General features: G+C 37.3%; 1 protein-coding gene across 1 annotated transcript in view; it reads left to right on the top strand.

Annotated features, from left to right (window-relative positions):
- LOC113231013 (high affinity cAMP-specific and IBMX-insensitive 3',5'-cyclic phosphodiesterase 8) overlaps positions 1 to 15,288 on the top strand; it is a 448,718-nt gene that overhangs the window by 412,868 nt on the left and 20,562 nt on the right. Inside the window, exon 7 of the mRNA XM_026465153.1 lies at positions 9,547 to 9,604. Coding sequence (XP_026320938.1) covers positions 9,547 to 9,604 — 58 coding nt within the window. The remainder of the gene's footprint in view (positions 1 to 9,546; positions 9,605 to 15,288) is intronic.

Below are 15,288 nucleotides of genomic sequence, written 5' to 3'. Positions count from 1 at the left end.
TTACAGAAACAGCTCTCGGTAGCGACTTTCTAAAATGACAATTTTGTATGGCAAATTTAATAGCGCCCCTAGCGATCACGAGAAAAAGTAACATTCTATTTATTATACAAAACTATTCTATCGCTGTCGTTAGCGACAACTGTTACTGTGAGCTCATGGTAGAGGTACAGGTCCATTTTAGTCCATTTCGGTACGTCCTGTCCATTAAGTTACGTTCCTTTTGTCTTCAATTCATTGGCGACGTTCTTTGTGCGATGTGTCACACCTTGTCCCAGTGACATAAACTATGGTAGCGATTACACACGGCGATAAAAGTCACAAAAAAGCCGCGATAGAAACGCGCGTTTCTGAAACACACGATTATATTGCGACGTAGTTTATTTAGCAAACGCACGATTTCATCGATGCAGTTGCTCGAGTTGAGTATTAAAAACGTGCAGCTATATCGATGCAAACGCGCTGCTGAATCGACGCTTACGCACGATTGAATCGACGTAGACGAAGCAGAAGGTGAATCGCGAACACCATAAGAAATATCCAATTGTAAAGTAGGTAAATAGGTTGTAGGTAGGTTGGTAACCACTTAGCACTTGTAAGGTAGATTGTAGGTAAAGACGAATATATATGAGGTGTAGTTATTTAAATGTTTCGTGTTATTTCGTGTTATAAATATAAAAAGTAATGATATTATAAAAAATCAGGTTCCAAATTATACTGAAATTAAGTTTCAAAGGCATGATTAAAAGACTAAATACAGAATCACAAAATAACTAATAATATGCAGTTAAACAATTGTTATGAATGATAAAGTACTCGAAGCTTTTCTGGTTTTACAATACCAAATTTGAATATGAAATCGAATAACATTGAATTAAAATTGAATATGAAATCGAATAATATTTTGAAAATTTATTTTTAAATACCTTCCATTTTTCTAATGTTGATGATAGGCGCTTAGTGGTCTTTCACTTATTAATGGGTGGATCCAGTAATTATGCCGTAGACGGCATACTAACGTTTACGTTTCTTTTTAGAAATAATAATACAGCGAACGTAATTTAAAATGTTTCTACTTCAATCGAACTCATCGCGCTGTGGCTATCGGCGGACTGACCACATTTCCAAATTTCTTTTGCGAGATACAGGCGCTAGTGTCGCGTTTGCATCGATATTGTATCACTTTTGCATCATTATTGTATTGTGCTGCATTACGAACGAATCACTGCGACTGCGACAGCATCGCGATCGTATTGCGTTTATAACGCGATTTTATCGCTGTTTAAGTCATCGCTTATCGTCTGTCTTTACAAATACGCGTATTTGTAAAGACAGACGATAAGCGACTGCATCGCTGCAGCATCGCGACTGAACACTGCAGACGCACTGCTAAATGTTGCCGTGTGTAACCGTTTTAATATGGGATAAAGATATGGCCTGGAGAACTAAATTGACTAGATCTCTTCGATATATTCTGATAGATTTTATGAACTTATAAAAGACTAAAATGAATACTGTTTATTTTTTGAATAATTGTAATGGTTATTTATAGTCATATTTTCATTAAAAAGAAGAAAAGGTCAACACAAAGCAAAGATTTACTGCAGTTTTCGTTTATGTGTGATTGAACACCTACCTGTATCTATCGATACACATGCGTATATACACTCGAACACACGCGCGCGCACATACAAGAAGATATAATAGGGATTATGGCGTTGCTTCAGCATTACAAATAGCTGTCACGTCACATAGTCGCACATGAATACAAGCAATAGTATTTGAGGCTGTGAGCGACTCTATACAAAGTATTACAGGGTACCGTTTACGCCTTTAAATTAGCCCAAAGAAAAAAAATAGTTGTCCTAATGCTCTGTCCAACGTCTATTGTACATTGTCGATCATTCCAACCGGAACGGTCCTACTGATATCTAGATATGGCTCAAGCAAACAACGTTCTCCTATTTCACAGAAACGGATATAGACAGATAGTGATAGTGAATATAGACTTAAACATGCGCATTGTGACAACGTATGTCGGTTCGAATCCGGCCGGATGGAAGGAATTTTTTCTGAGTGTTCGATGTTTGTATCTATTATTTATTTGTATTAATAATAATAATAATAATAATAATCCATTTATTTCAGACTTACAATCATCCATAATATTTGTTAGTAACGAAAAATACTTAGGCTAGTGTTAGGTTTAAAATAATAAAATAAAAACCAGCCAATGTCAGGACAACTGGCTACGCATTGGCAGCAGTGTGCAAGCGCATCCACCGCCCCAGCATTGGGGACTCCCATCTTTCCACCAATGTGCTCAGGATGCTGTTCGTACTGAGACGCATACGACGGAGTAGCGATGCACTACGCTTTCGCATGATAGCGTAGAAATCGTCTACATGTTTCTCAGCAAACATGGTCGACGCGCTACAGAAAGGTGGAAGTCGGAACAGCATCCTGAACGCATTGTTATACTGGATGCGCAGTGCTCCGTATGTCCGCCGCGTGTAACTGACCCACAGGCTGCACGTGTAAAAAGACTGGCAATATGCTTTAAAAAGCGTTACCTTTACTTCATCTGTACATCGTGCAAACCTGCGAGCCAACATATTGCCACGGACAGCCAGCGCCCTGCGCTCCCTTTCCACATCGGCATTATCGCATAGGTCCTCGGTGACCCAGTGACCCAGATACTTAAATTGTTTTGTCTGCTTTAGAGGAGTGCCGCCTAGATCAATGGAAGGCACTATGGTATACGTTTTAGTACCTGCTTTAAATACCATGCACTCACTCTTCAGCGCATTGTATCTGAGCCCATGAGCCACCGCATAAGACTCACAAATCTTTAGCAGCCTGCGCAGGGCGCCGATAGATGGGCTCAAAAGCACCATGTCATCTGCGTAACATATATGATTAACGCAAACCCCATCAATATAACAACCAATTTTGGTACTTGTGAGCTCACCCATCAGCCCGTCCATGTACAGGTTGAAGAGCCGCGGTGAACTCAAACCCCCCTGCCTAACTCCACACTCCAACCTGTAAACATCCGATTGAGCACCCGCCCACCTCACTGTATTGTTTTGGTGGCTGTACCAGAATTTTAAAATTGCAGTCAACTCGCATGGTGAACCAGTCTCACTCTCCAGCTTGTGCCATAGAGTGTTATATGAAACTAGGTCAAATGCCCTCGACAAGTCCAGATAACACGCGTATACAGGCGTTTTACGGGTAGTATAGTATTGGACAGTCTGCTTGAGACACAGGATAGCGCTTTCTGTGGACAATCCAGGCCGGAAACCGAATTGATTGTCATGTAAGTTAATTACTTTATCCAGGCGTTTATCAAGCAGACTATCCAACACCTTAGCTATCACAGTAGCCAGAGATATGGGCCTGTAGTTAGACAAGTCAGAGGCATCCCCAGTTTTGTTCTTTATTACTGGTACAACCACCGTGTACATAAGATCATCGGGCAAGTAACTATGGCTCAAACATGAGTTGAAAAACATGGCCAACACCCGCGGCAAGTGCTCTCCAGCGTACTTTAGGTGCTCTATGCTGAGCCCGTCGTGACCGGGAGACTTTCCCCTCACCATTTTGTTTATAATGGAATGCACTTCACGGGGCAAGAACCTTACACGTAACTCACCCCTACCACACTCTACATCTGGCACCCGCTGCACGGACGAGAGTGGCGATCTAACCTTGAAATGACACCGGAATGCATTCGCAATTTGAGTGGAATCATGTACACCACCAACACTCACAGGAAGACTTGGTTTTTGATTTAATTTGTTAGTATTCCTCCAAAATTTACCGAAGTCTTTACTTGAATGATTACTTGCAATAATGTCCATTTTCATTTGTTCGGAATTATTCTGACAGATCCTAAGTTTAGCTTTAAAATATTTCCTAGATTCGTACATACGATCATAAATATGCCCACTAGTAGGTTTACCATATAAAAGCCACTTTTTGTAACAACTTCGAGCCTCTTGGTGCGCTCCCCTGACGTATTTGTTCCAGCCAGGTATTTGTTTATGTTTATTAATATGGCTTTTAGTTTTCAATTTATTAAAACTATACTCTGAAGCCTGTGTAAGTATACCTATAATATTACGATACATTGAAACCAATAACGACCTATGCGATTGAACAGAACAGAAATTGTTTTCACATTTTTTCAACACATCAGGAAGAACCAATTCTTTTAATTTCAAATTACAGAATTCAAAATATTTATTTATCTGATCACTATCTCTTTCTCTCCAGATTACTTTGTTGTCCGGTATTTTGTAATTCAATACTTTAGGTACAATTAAACCAACATTAATTTCAATTTGTAACGGATAATGATCAGACCAATAAACACCATACAAGACAGTAGCGGTAACCACAGTAAGTCGCGCCGCACTTGTCAGTAAACAATGGTCGAGCCAACGGCGACACCCATGAGCCTCACTCACAAACGTATAACTATCCACAGGTAATAAGTCCATATCAACGCATGACCATGATTTTTCAAAACAAAAATCTAATAATTCTATTGCAAACCGCTCACCTGGGTGCGCGTTGAAGTCGCCAAGTATAAAAACGGATTCCACACTATTAAGTTCAATTAGGGCATTTATCTCACTGAGACACTCGGTAAATTCGATTAAATTTTCATGCGCTGCTATAGGCATATACACTGAGATGACCAACAATGAGCGGTCGCCGAGTTCCACTTTTATTGCAGTAAGACGCACACTACTGCATACTAACACTGATACACACGGAAACTTAGACTTTCGCCATAACAAAGCCACCCCGCCGTAGGGTCTTCCTTTCAATATTCCGGTTGACGTATCTACCGCAGACTTTCCAGTAAAAGCAAAGTCACTGTCAATGCTCCCTAAATAGGGTATGTCATGAGGCAAAAGCCACGTCTCCTGCAGAGCAATAATGTCGGCCGTGCCGCATAAATCCTTTATGTCTCCAGTAGATCTTACCACATTTTTACAATTGAAACTGACAAACTTTGTTGTGTTCATTACTACGGGTTTAGTTTGCTGCTGTCTCCGTTCTTTTTATAACGATCAAAATCGAAAAAACGGCGGTATGCTACCCCCTCTGGCCAAAAATCATCACTTAAAAACATCTTAAGTTTATGTTTAGGCACAAACACTTTAAATGAATGATAATCTTTAGTCATTTTCATGTCAACTTTTTGTACGTTTACTGTCATATTAGATTTCTTCAAAATATAATTTTCAATGTCACACACGGACGTCTCCTTCGACACATTGTAAACAAATAATGGTATCTTCAGTTCCGCCGCTTTGAAATTATTATTCTGTTCTACATCAGCTCTTCCTCGGCTGCCCATAAAACGATTTCTTAATTTCTTTCTTTGTACAAGTATCCACTGTTCATCCTGCGCCTCTGGTTTCCATTTACCTTCCCGCACGACTTTTGATAATGGTTTTTTAACCAACTTATTTTTGAACGAAGTGACAGTGTGTCCCGTCTCAGACTTAGTAGGCGAAACCGGAATGGTGACAGGTTCAATGGGTGGAGCTTGTTGCGTCATGCAACTCGCATTGTTTACCTGCCCGCTCGCAGCTGATGTATTATTATTTACAAGTGACACCTCCATCGTCGTACGGGATTGATTAGCGATATTCCTACCCTCCGTTGTCTGTTGCTGTTTTGGTAATTGAGGCGGTGTAGAAGTGCGACAGTGAGAGTTATCAAGGTCGTTACTTGCACACACATGTGGTAGCCCCATCGGGCCACTGTCGTAATCATAGCTTTTTAACAAATAAGCACCCCTAACGGTGTTTACCCCACAGTGGCGGTCATCATCGCGCTGAAAGTTGTTAACTATGGAAACAGTTTTTAAGTTCTCAACATCTAACTTTAGTGTATCCAGTTGCTTAATAGTTGCGTACTCGTCAGTGATACGATCGATGTCGCTGCGCATTTTGACCAAATCCTTAAGAAGGCGAGTTACATCAACGTGATCAAAAAGAACCGGAGGTAGTTTCTGCAAGTCTCGTGCTACGAATATGGGAATTTCTTCAGGATTCGTTTCTTTTAAGAGACAAATAATATCATCAATATTTCTAACAGTTTTGCCCTGTCTTTTACGTGTCTTTTTGCGCTTCCCATTGGATATAGATTCGTATAACAAATTTTTTGCACACTCAATTTCACTTTCCGAAAAAGCAGTAACGCATATGCGGCTGATGCTCTCCTCGTCCATCACATCTATTTTATTAGCTATGAATGCTAGCACCTCACTTATTACAATGTTACAAGTAGAACATTTCACAAAATTAGACATTTTTTTTTAAACGGTAGCAATGACTATCACAGAGCGCTATAAACCGTTCGCGGGCGCGTTCGGTTCGCGATTAATGAAATTACTCCTTTCACAAAAAATAATTGAATGAATCAATTCAATAAAAAAATTTAAAACGTATGTAAGGTTATCAACTAATACAATTGTTCTGTGTTACAATAGTTTTACGACTTTTACCCAAATCTTTATTTGTCCTTAGTTGAGTAACAACGTCTACGTAATCCATGACACAAACCAAACTACATCCGAATCTTTTGAGGAAATCCACGAAATATGAAATAAGCAAGTTTTTTTGTGATACCAAATGACGGGACGAACAAGTCGTGAGCCTGGTGGTAAGCGACACGCCTGTCTGCCTGATTGTAGCGCCACTCAGAGCTTTAAATCGCAAAGATCTGAGGGGCACTGCCACTGCGCCCGTCATCCTGAGACATACTCGTAAGTTGACAAGTCCCATGTGCCTATAATTTCACCAGCACGCTTACCCTTCAAACCTGGAACAAAGTAATGTTCACATTACCGCTTGGCGGCAGAAATAGATAAGGTGGCAGTCTTCCCTGAATGAATTCTTTCACAACGATCTCTACTTTTCTTTTGAGCTGCGATGAGCGAAAAGATCGAGGATAAAACCTGCATGTAGGAAGATTCCTATTATTTTCAGAAGCCTATTTAGTCCCTGATCCAATCAGACTTTGACCTAAGTCCCCTCCGTTGAGAAGATACATTCTCTGTGATAAGCAGTATATCTACTTCTTAGCGTGTCGGCTTTGACGTTTCTTTTTATGAGGACCAGTACTGCTGCCGTCCACTAACTAAAGCGTAGCTAAGTGACAAATGGGAAAATTCTCTTTTAAAAACCGTTAAAATTAGTTAATGTATTCGACTTATCGGAACTTACCTTAATGATGCATAGCTGAAATATCATTAAACATTTTCAATATTCTAAAACTCGGTTATGGATTTTTACGATATCTCAAAAAACATCTTGTCACTTACCCGCGTTAGCGGACGGCAGACTTAACGACTGATACAACATTATCTGTGGCGTTGTACAGACCCTCGGGTGTACACGTACCTTTGAATAATGTATTAAGTGTAATAAATATATATAACAAAGAAACCTAATATATGCATATCTACATACATAATACATAAATATATATTTATATATGATACATACAATAACAAAAGATGATGATAATGATTATCGCAGTGACAAACTATATATGTACATATAAAATGCTCATGGACATCCTTTTTGAAAGAGAATAAACTAGGAGACCTTCTGATGGAGTCCGGGAGAACATTCCAGAGACGTTTAACACGTGGAGAGTATATAGTAAGGGTATTGACATTATTACCTAACGATTGCGTAATGGAAATAATAGAAACTATTGTTTCATGCTTTATCTGTGTTGCTCTTGCCGATTCAGCGCTATAAATAGATACATGTGGACGTTTGTGAAACCAAAGATAATAAGCACACTGACCGTTGTCAAACAACACAATAATAAGCACACGGTTCCCTAGATAACGTCTCATTTAGAAGAGATTTGTATGACATGTTTCACGCCCTCATGTAACATAATGGACATGTTTCTGTCTTCCTTATTGTTCTGATATTCTCCTTTTCTCACTAATTGTCCGTGTTTTTTTTAACCAGATTGTTTTTATCATTGTTTATTTTTATTCTTATTCTAAATTATAAATCTCGTTTTGCGGAAGTTGTTAATATCCTCAGCACGAAAAAGGGCACAACTAATATTTTTATCAAAATTACATTTAAAAACCCATCTACCGATTTCTTCTAGAGATGTATCTCAATAATTATTGGATAAATACTGTTAGCTCAAAAAGCGCAACTGACATCATTAATTAGTAGCAGTGGATCTCCTTGTGAAACAGTTCATCCAGTGAAGTACTGCCACGTTACCCATTTCTGCCGCCAAGCAGTAATGTCAGCATTACTGTGTTCCGGTTTTGAAGGGAAAGGGTGCTGGTGGAATTATAGACACATGGGACTTGTCAACTTATGTCTCAGGGTGACGGGCGCAGTGGCAGTGCCCCTCAGATCTTTGCGATTTAAAACTCTAGTGGCTCTGCAAGTGTTATAGATAGTCGTGTGGCTTACCATCAGGTGCGCGACTTATTCCTCCCGTAACTTAATATTATAAAAAAAAAACAGATTTTCTACCTTAAAAAAGATATAAATATTTGATGTTTATTAAGTTAAATTATTGATTATGTTGTAAAAATCGTTGACTACATTAAACCTAGTTTGATATTTTGATTTTGTAGGCTATGAATGGTATTTCTTTTACATTATCCTGGTTGAAATACTAATATCAAAGGATTTTACTTAGTGGTGTATATGTATATGTCCTTATTTTGTACCTCAATTACGATAATCAGATTTTCACTACTAATAATTGTGCCTTTTAGTCCTATTATAAGTCAAGTTTTAAATTTAAAAATCCCGTTTAGTTAAGCCCACCCACATGCAATGAGTAATATTATATATTTTTATACTTTTTTTCTACTAAACTAAAAGAGAATAATAAGGTTTTTTTTAAAAACGGTTAATTAAAATAACCCGAATATTTCTATATAAAATATGTCTTATGTATATTAAACCAAATAAACTATTTAATCGTTAATTTATTAAACATAGGAAATAAACCATTTCGATCGAAATTGCGTGTATTAGGTTTTTCAAACAAACCAACGTTTCGAGCCCTTTGCAGGTGCCATGGTTACGAGATCATGAGATCACCATCTACGTCAGTCGTGATCATGGCACCTGTAAAGGGCCCGAAAAGTTGGTTTGTTTAAAAAAACAAATATACGTGAATTAGATCTGAAAAATAGCTTCATTTTCTAAACTATGTAATATCAATAATATCAAAGTTATATCTATTTAAATGTAATTTTTTTATTTGTCTCTTAATTTTAAATTTGCTGCTTATGCCTTTCTTTCTTCCGAAAGCAGAATACTAAATTGTATCGTTATTTAATGAAATCATCACCGACCCTACAGACGTACGTTGAATCTCTGGATTTATTTTTCAGTAAAACCAATAAACATGTTTCTCTAAAAGTATTTTGTATGAATGTTTCAGATAACGTTCTTCTTCGTTCTGTTGCTTTAGTGTCCACTCTCTATTGTTAATGTTAAACCTATTTCGTTGTTCCAGTGTATATTTGAAAGATGACTTCGCGGTTTTACCCTATCTCGAAGCTGGCTACAACAGGGTAAGTTTAGACATAGAATTAGTTGCGTCAGTGCCCATTGCTATAAATATATTTGTAATAAATGTGTATTTTGCTGCTAAATCTAGCCAGCATAATATTAGTTAAAAAAATTGCATAAGTCTCAAACATAAGACAATTTGCTTATTAATTTCCAATGATGTACTTATTACTAGACGATTTTTTATCACACCGCATTGTGTGCTTTACCCAAGGACGTTCACACACCGAATATAACACAGTGATATACATACATCTTGTTGCTGTGATACCAATCAACAGGATGAACAAGTCGTGCACCTGCTGTTAATCGACATGCCTATCCGTAGCAGTTGTAAGATCAGATGGACACCGCCACTGCGCCTGTCACCCTGAAACATAAGTTGACCAGTCTCACGTGCCTGCAATTTCACCAGCACCCTTAGCCGTAAAACCTGAACCCTTCAAAACCGGAACACAGTGATGCTGACATTACTGCTTCACGGCAGAAATAGGTAAGGTGGTAGCACTTCCCTGGACGAACTCTTTCACAAGGAGCTCTACTGCTAAAAAAAGGATGCAAATAAGATTTTTCTTTTTAAGTCGACAATTTGCAACTTAAATAGACTTTTTATTTGTGACACTGGTCATTAATAAGTCTATAAATACTTTATGAAAAAACAGAATATTTTAATAGCAGTAGAGCTTCTTTTGAGAGGGTTCGTCCAGAGAAGTATTGCCATCTTACCGATTTCTGCCGCGAAGCAATAATGTCAGCATTACTGTGTTTCAGTTTTGAAGGGTAAGGATGCTGGCACATGGGACTTGTCAAAGTATGTCTCAGGGTGATGGGCGCAGTGGCAGTGCCCCGCAGATCTTTGCGATTTAAAAACTCTGAGTGGCACTGTAACTGTTATGGACAGGCGTGTAGCTTACCATCAGGCGTACGACTTGTTCGTCCCGTCACTTAATATTATATAAAAAAAAAGTTTAAAAACCTGTATTTATACAGTAAATAAAAAACATTTTTTCATTACCTACTACCTACTACCGAGGATTTGTTTCTTAGTTGTTTACTTAGTCAAAGAATGACTGAAATAAAACAAAAACAAGATTCATTGGGATATTATTAATTGGACTTCATCTTCGACTGTTACCGTTAAGAAAAACAAACGCTATTGCTTATCTGTGTAACGGACTGGGCAGATTTTTGGAAATATTTCTTTCAGTTATTATGAATCCATATCGAGTTCTTAGGTTTTCGCGATTGTTACAAAGAGGAAATGAAACTATTTTTCCGGATTTAAATCGCGTATATTTGCTTTTTCGTTTTTTCAAACAAACCAACGTTTCGAGCCCTTTACAGGGCCCATGGTCACGGTTGACTGAGGTGGTACAGTCATCAACCAGTTATGTCTAATATTAATGCAAACCACCCTATTTTTTCACTGTAGTTACTAAAGTTATTAATAAAATACTTTATTTTTAATTTTACAAAGAAACATTCCAATTTACGCTACATTGTTTTACAAATTATTTTATTGTAACAATATGAATTTTTATTGACTCAAATTTATTATTAATTAATAATGGAAATTAGAATAAATTTAAACATGTTAATTAGTACTGCAGTCTTATGTCTGCTTGGGATTTTTCATCAGAGGAAATACTGGATCCCAAACTGGTGGTACGGAGAAACCATCTTCTCTGTTGAAATAAGTGATGTTTTTTAATTTCAATGGCCTCTCGCAGCATTGTGGGGGCCTACCACAATCTCTTCAAACAATATTACTTTAACCTTACATTGACTTTTCGTACCATGACGCTCTTAAAGTAAGCTTATTATAATGTTAAAACTATGCTGTTTTATTAGCAGTTTTGTGACTATTCATTCACTCAGTTCGTACTAAGACGCGATTTTAACATCAAAGTAATATTGCTCATAAGTCAAATTTAGCAATCTTAAAATAGTTACACGGATGCAATCGAAACAGTATTATTTTCCAATTTATTGTCTAAATATTATTTGTAATGATTAAAAGTTAAGTTGAACTTATTTATTTACATATATCTCTTCAATATTTTGTTTATTTAATAGTACGATAGGAAATAATTTCTCGTTAAATAAAAATACGCGATGTTTATTTCGTAAAATTATTACAGCGACATCTATAGATATGCTCCTGGGCGACACTACACTACAGTTGACACTAGACTATAATTCCGAATTCACAACGTAACAATCAAGACTCAGCTTGTTTTATTTATTTTTGTTCATGAAAATGCGGCAAAATAATTGAAAACAACGTAATTTTAATAGACTTCATTATTACATACTTTTCTTTTTTTGGCAGTTAAAATTCTCTAAATGTCAATAATATTCAGCTTCAACATTATATTACACCACGATATGACAATTCGGAACATCAAAAAAGAAAGAGATGACATTATACAGTTCATATAGGGTTATTTATTTCCTATTTTTAGTAAAGAATAGACAATATTGGGAAATCATTCGTTCTTTCAGTCACTTTAGCAATAATACATTACTTGATTGACAAGTTTTTCATGGTAGGAATATGAGTAATATTATAATAAGCTTACTTTAAGCTTACATTGAAATAAGATTGTTTGTGGAAAGGTTATGGTAGGCCCCCTGGGTAGATAACTTCTTTCGTAAGGACCTGGGGTTTGTCAAACTTCATTGAATATGTAGGTTTATCCATGACATGCTCGCAAACTGCAGACTTGTTTACGCCACGGTGTTTGACATCAGCTATATGTTCTTTGACGCGGATACAAATACTTCGCTTTGTTTGTTCAATATAAGAGAGACCGCACTCACAGTCAAACTCGTAAACTCCTGCATCCTGTAAGGGGATGTTACATTTCGCGGGTCTCAGGAACTGAGAAATCTTCTTCAGAGGCTTGAAATAGGTCTTGAGAGATGCACGCCTGAGGATTCTTCCGATCTTGTCTGTAATACCTCTCACGTAAGGTAAAAAATTGCAGGTCTTCGCTCGAACGTTGATTTGTTTGAAAAAACAAATATACGCGATTTAAATTCGGAAAAATGTTTCATTTCCTATATTATATATCCATTGTGGGCGCCAGGGCCATGCATGGAATACCTTTGTGGTAGGAGACGTAACTTGTAACAAAACAAGTTCGAACCTCTCAACACGGACATGCGTTTGAGTTGAAAGACATTATCGTTATTCCCATCCACACCCTTTTGTCATTGTGCCCTCCTTCATCATCTTTTATCATCCTCTTTTCTGGTTCCTGGCCACTTATTTTTAAAATTTTAAATCGTTCTAGAATTCCCTTTTCCTTCACTGTTCTTACGTTTGTTCTGTCCGGCGTCACTAAAATCAAAATTATTGAAACGAGAGGACGTGCCCATAAATCACCTCCAATTCCTTATTATTAAACTTCAAGTCGATTACTATTTAAATTACACTACAAACTTCATCCTCGAGATTAGCACATTAGACACTAAACTTGTAGTAAATTTTAGCACTCGCCATTCTATACTATGTTCAGAATTTTTTACTTTATTTTTTAAAGGAGGATAAATTGACCGTATACAACTTTGCTTAAACTTTTGTTGGATGCGGCCTGAATCATCTGTGATTGTCAACATGCTCACTCTGTTACAATGAGAAATTAGGGAACAGCTTCAAATAATAAAAATAGATAAGCTCTTCTTCGGTGAAAACCTAGCAGTAACCTTCAAAGGCCATCAATAAGTCAGGAATAGATCTGAAATAGCCTGCACCTAAAGTTCCAAACAAAAAACTAACACAGAATACTCCTAATTCTTCGAAGAACCTAAAGTGGAAAGATGGCGGGTCCGATTCAAGAAGCGAGCCCACCGAGGATGAATCAACCTGCGGCGTCCTTGACAAACAGTTGCAGCGTCCACAGGGGCAACCGGGTTTCACTCGTCGCTAAATATGATAAATACAGCCTGTAGATTATCGCATTTCTATAATCTATGATTACTAATAGCCCAATGGTTTTTTCATATATACCGAGCTGTAGGATTGCATTTTTACAGTCAACGAGGCAGCTGTTGCCACCCAAAATGCGTAATTCTGACGCAAAAAGGATAAATTTTTAGATGCGATTAACAATTTGCTAACTATCTGGGCTATTTCAGAGTGTCAAGTTCGAGATGATCAATATTTTGTCCAATGTGTTTTTGGTACCCAAAGTAAGTAAGTAAGATGCGCTTTATTTTAAAGTTAAAAAGCTTAAAAAAGTTTCTAAATACGAATCATTTCAAACTGGAAGCCTTGAGAACAGTACTAAAGCTCCATTACAGGGGAATGTTATTTATGTAGAGTCGATTTAAAAGACGCATAGTTTTTAATTAAGGTGCACGAAGATGTTACCTTACGTTCCAGTTCGTAAACATTATTTATGAATATAATGTGTTAACCTTTGGTTTAACTACGGCAGCTTTTGTGCTTACAAAGATGATGAAGCTGGTCGTAAAATTGCTATCCCTTAGCAATTTTACTTGGATATTTATCTACTATTTACTTAGATGACATATGCTTAATTAGTCACAATTATCAAGCATGTCTTAAAAATTTAAAAGAAACAATAAAGCTTACATGTTTGGGTTTCCGTAGCCCTATTGATTGAAAAATATGAAATGTATGTAAGGCTCTACTCTAAACTAAATGAAACAAATCGTAGGTGCATGGAGCAAGCGGTCAATATACCATCCTTTAAAAAACAAAAAATTAAATAAAATATTTTGAACATAGTGTGGAATGGTGAGTGCTACGTGCTACTACAAGTGTCTAATAAGCTAATCTCCTCGAACGAAGCCTTCGTATAGTTAAGTTCGTTTAATCTCTCATTATATAGTTATATGGGCCCTTTTGGCCCTTCCTTTTCCTCTATTATCATCTCTTACAATAAGTCTTGTGGACCGAGCTTTATGCATTCGCATTTCTTATAGGCTAGGCTTATAAACTAGATATAGTGCCTCCGTGGCCGAACGGTTACCATGCCGGACTGCCACGCAGAGGTCCCAGGTTCGATTCCCGGGCCGGGAGAAATATTTGTATGGCCTACATTTATTTCTCTCGTGAGTTTGGGTGTAATTTGTGGTTGTCTATGTGTGTCCATGGCACCTGCGACCCAGGGTTTCCCTATTGCGGGGATATGTTGAGTGTGTGTGCGTTATTATTATAGACATTACAACATGGCTATAATTTGCCGTGATAAGATTTTTATTGTGAGGTATTCATTACCTTAGGCTGAGATCACATTGACTCTTAAATGGAAGAAATTGAACTAAAATGCGTATCACAGTGTTTGGTCAGCGTACACAAGCCATCAATTAAACCGAGTAAATGGACTCCAGCAACCACAAGTCTCAACTTAATTAGAAAAAATTATCACATTGTAGTTAATTAAGTTTATACAGTTTCAAGCAAGAGTTAACTAGATTGTTATTACCGCTTTGGGTTAATTGTCAATAGCAATGTCCAAATTTCAATGAATTCCGATTGTAATTCGGTCTGTCTATATATTAATTACTAAAGTCCCTTTTGTTCGGGTCTGAATGGTTGGTAGTTGGACTTGATTTCGTTACTCGGTTAATCACAGGACAGGGATTTCCCAAGTTTGAGGTTATCTTATTGATAGAAGTGTCTGGTTCGTTATTATATAGGACAATAGATATT

The sequence above is a fragment of the Hyposmocoma kahamanoa genome, unplaced genomic scaffold (genome assembly GCF_003589595.1).
Source record: "Hyposmocoma kahamanoa isolate Upper Pololo Valley unplaced genomic scaffold, ASM358959v1 64, whole genome shotgun sequence".
Lineage (NCBI taxonomy): Eukaryota > Metazoa > Arthropoda > Insecta > Lepidoptera > Cosmopterigidae > Hyposmocoma > Hyposmocoma kahamanoa.
Note: the sequence above shows the minus strand (reverse complement) of the source record. Positions and strands in the feature narration are given on the sequence as shown.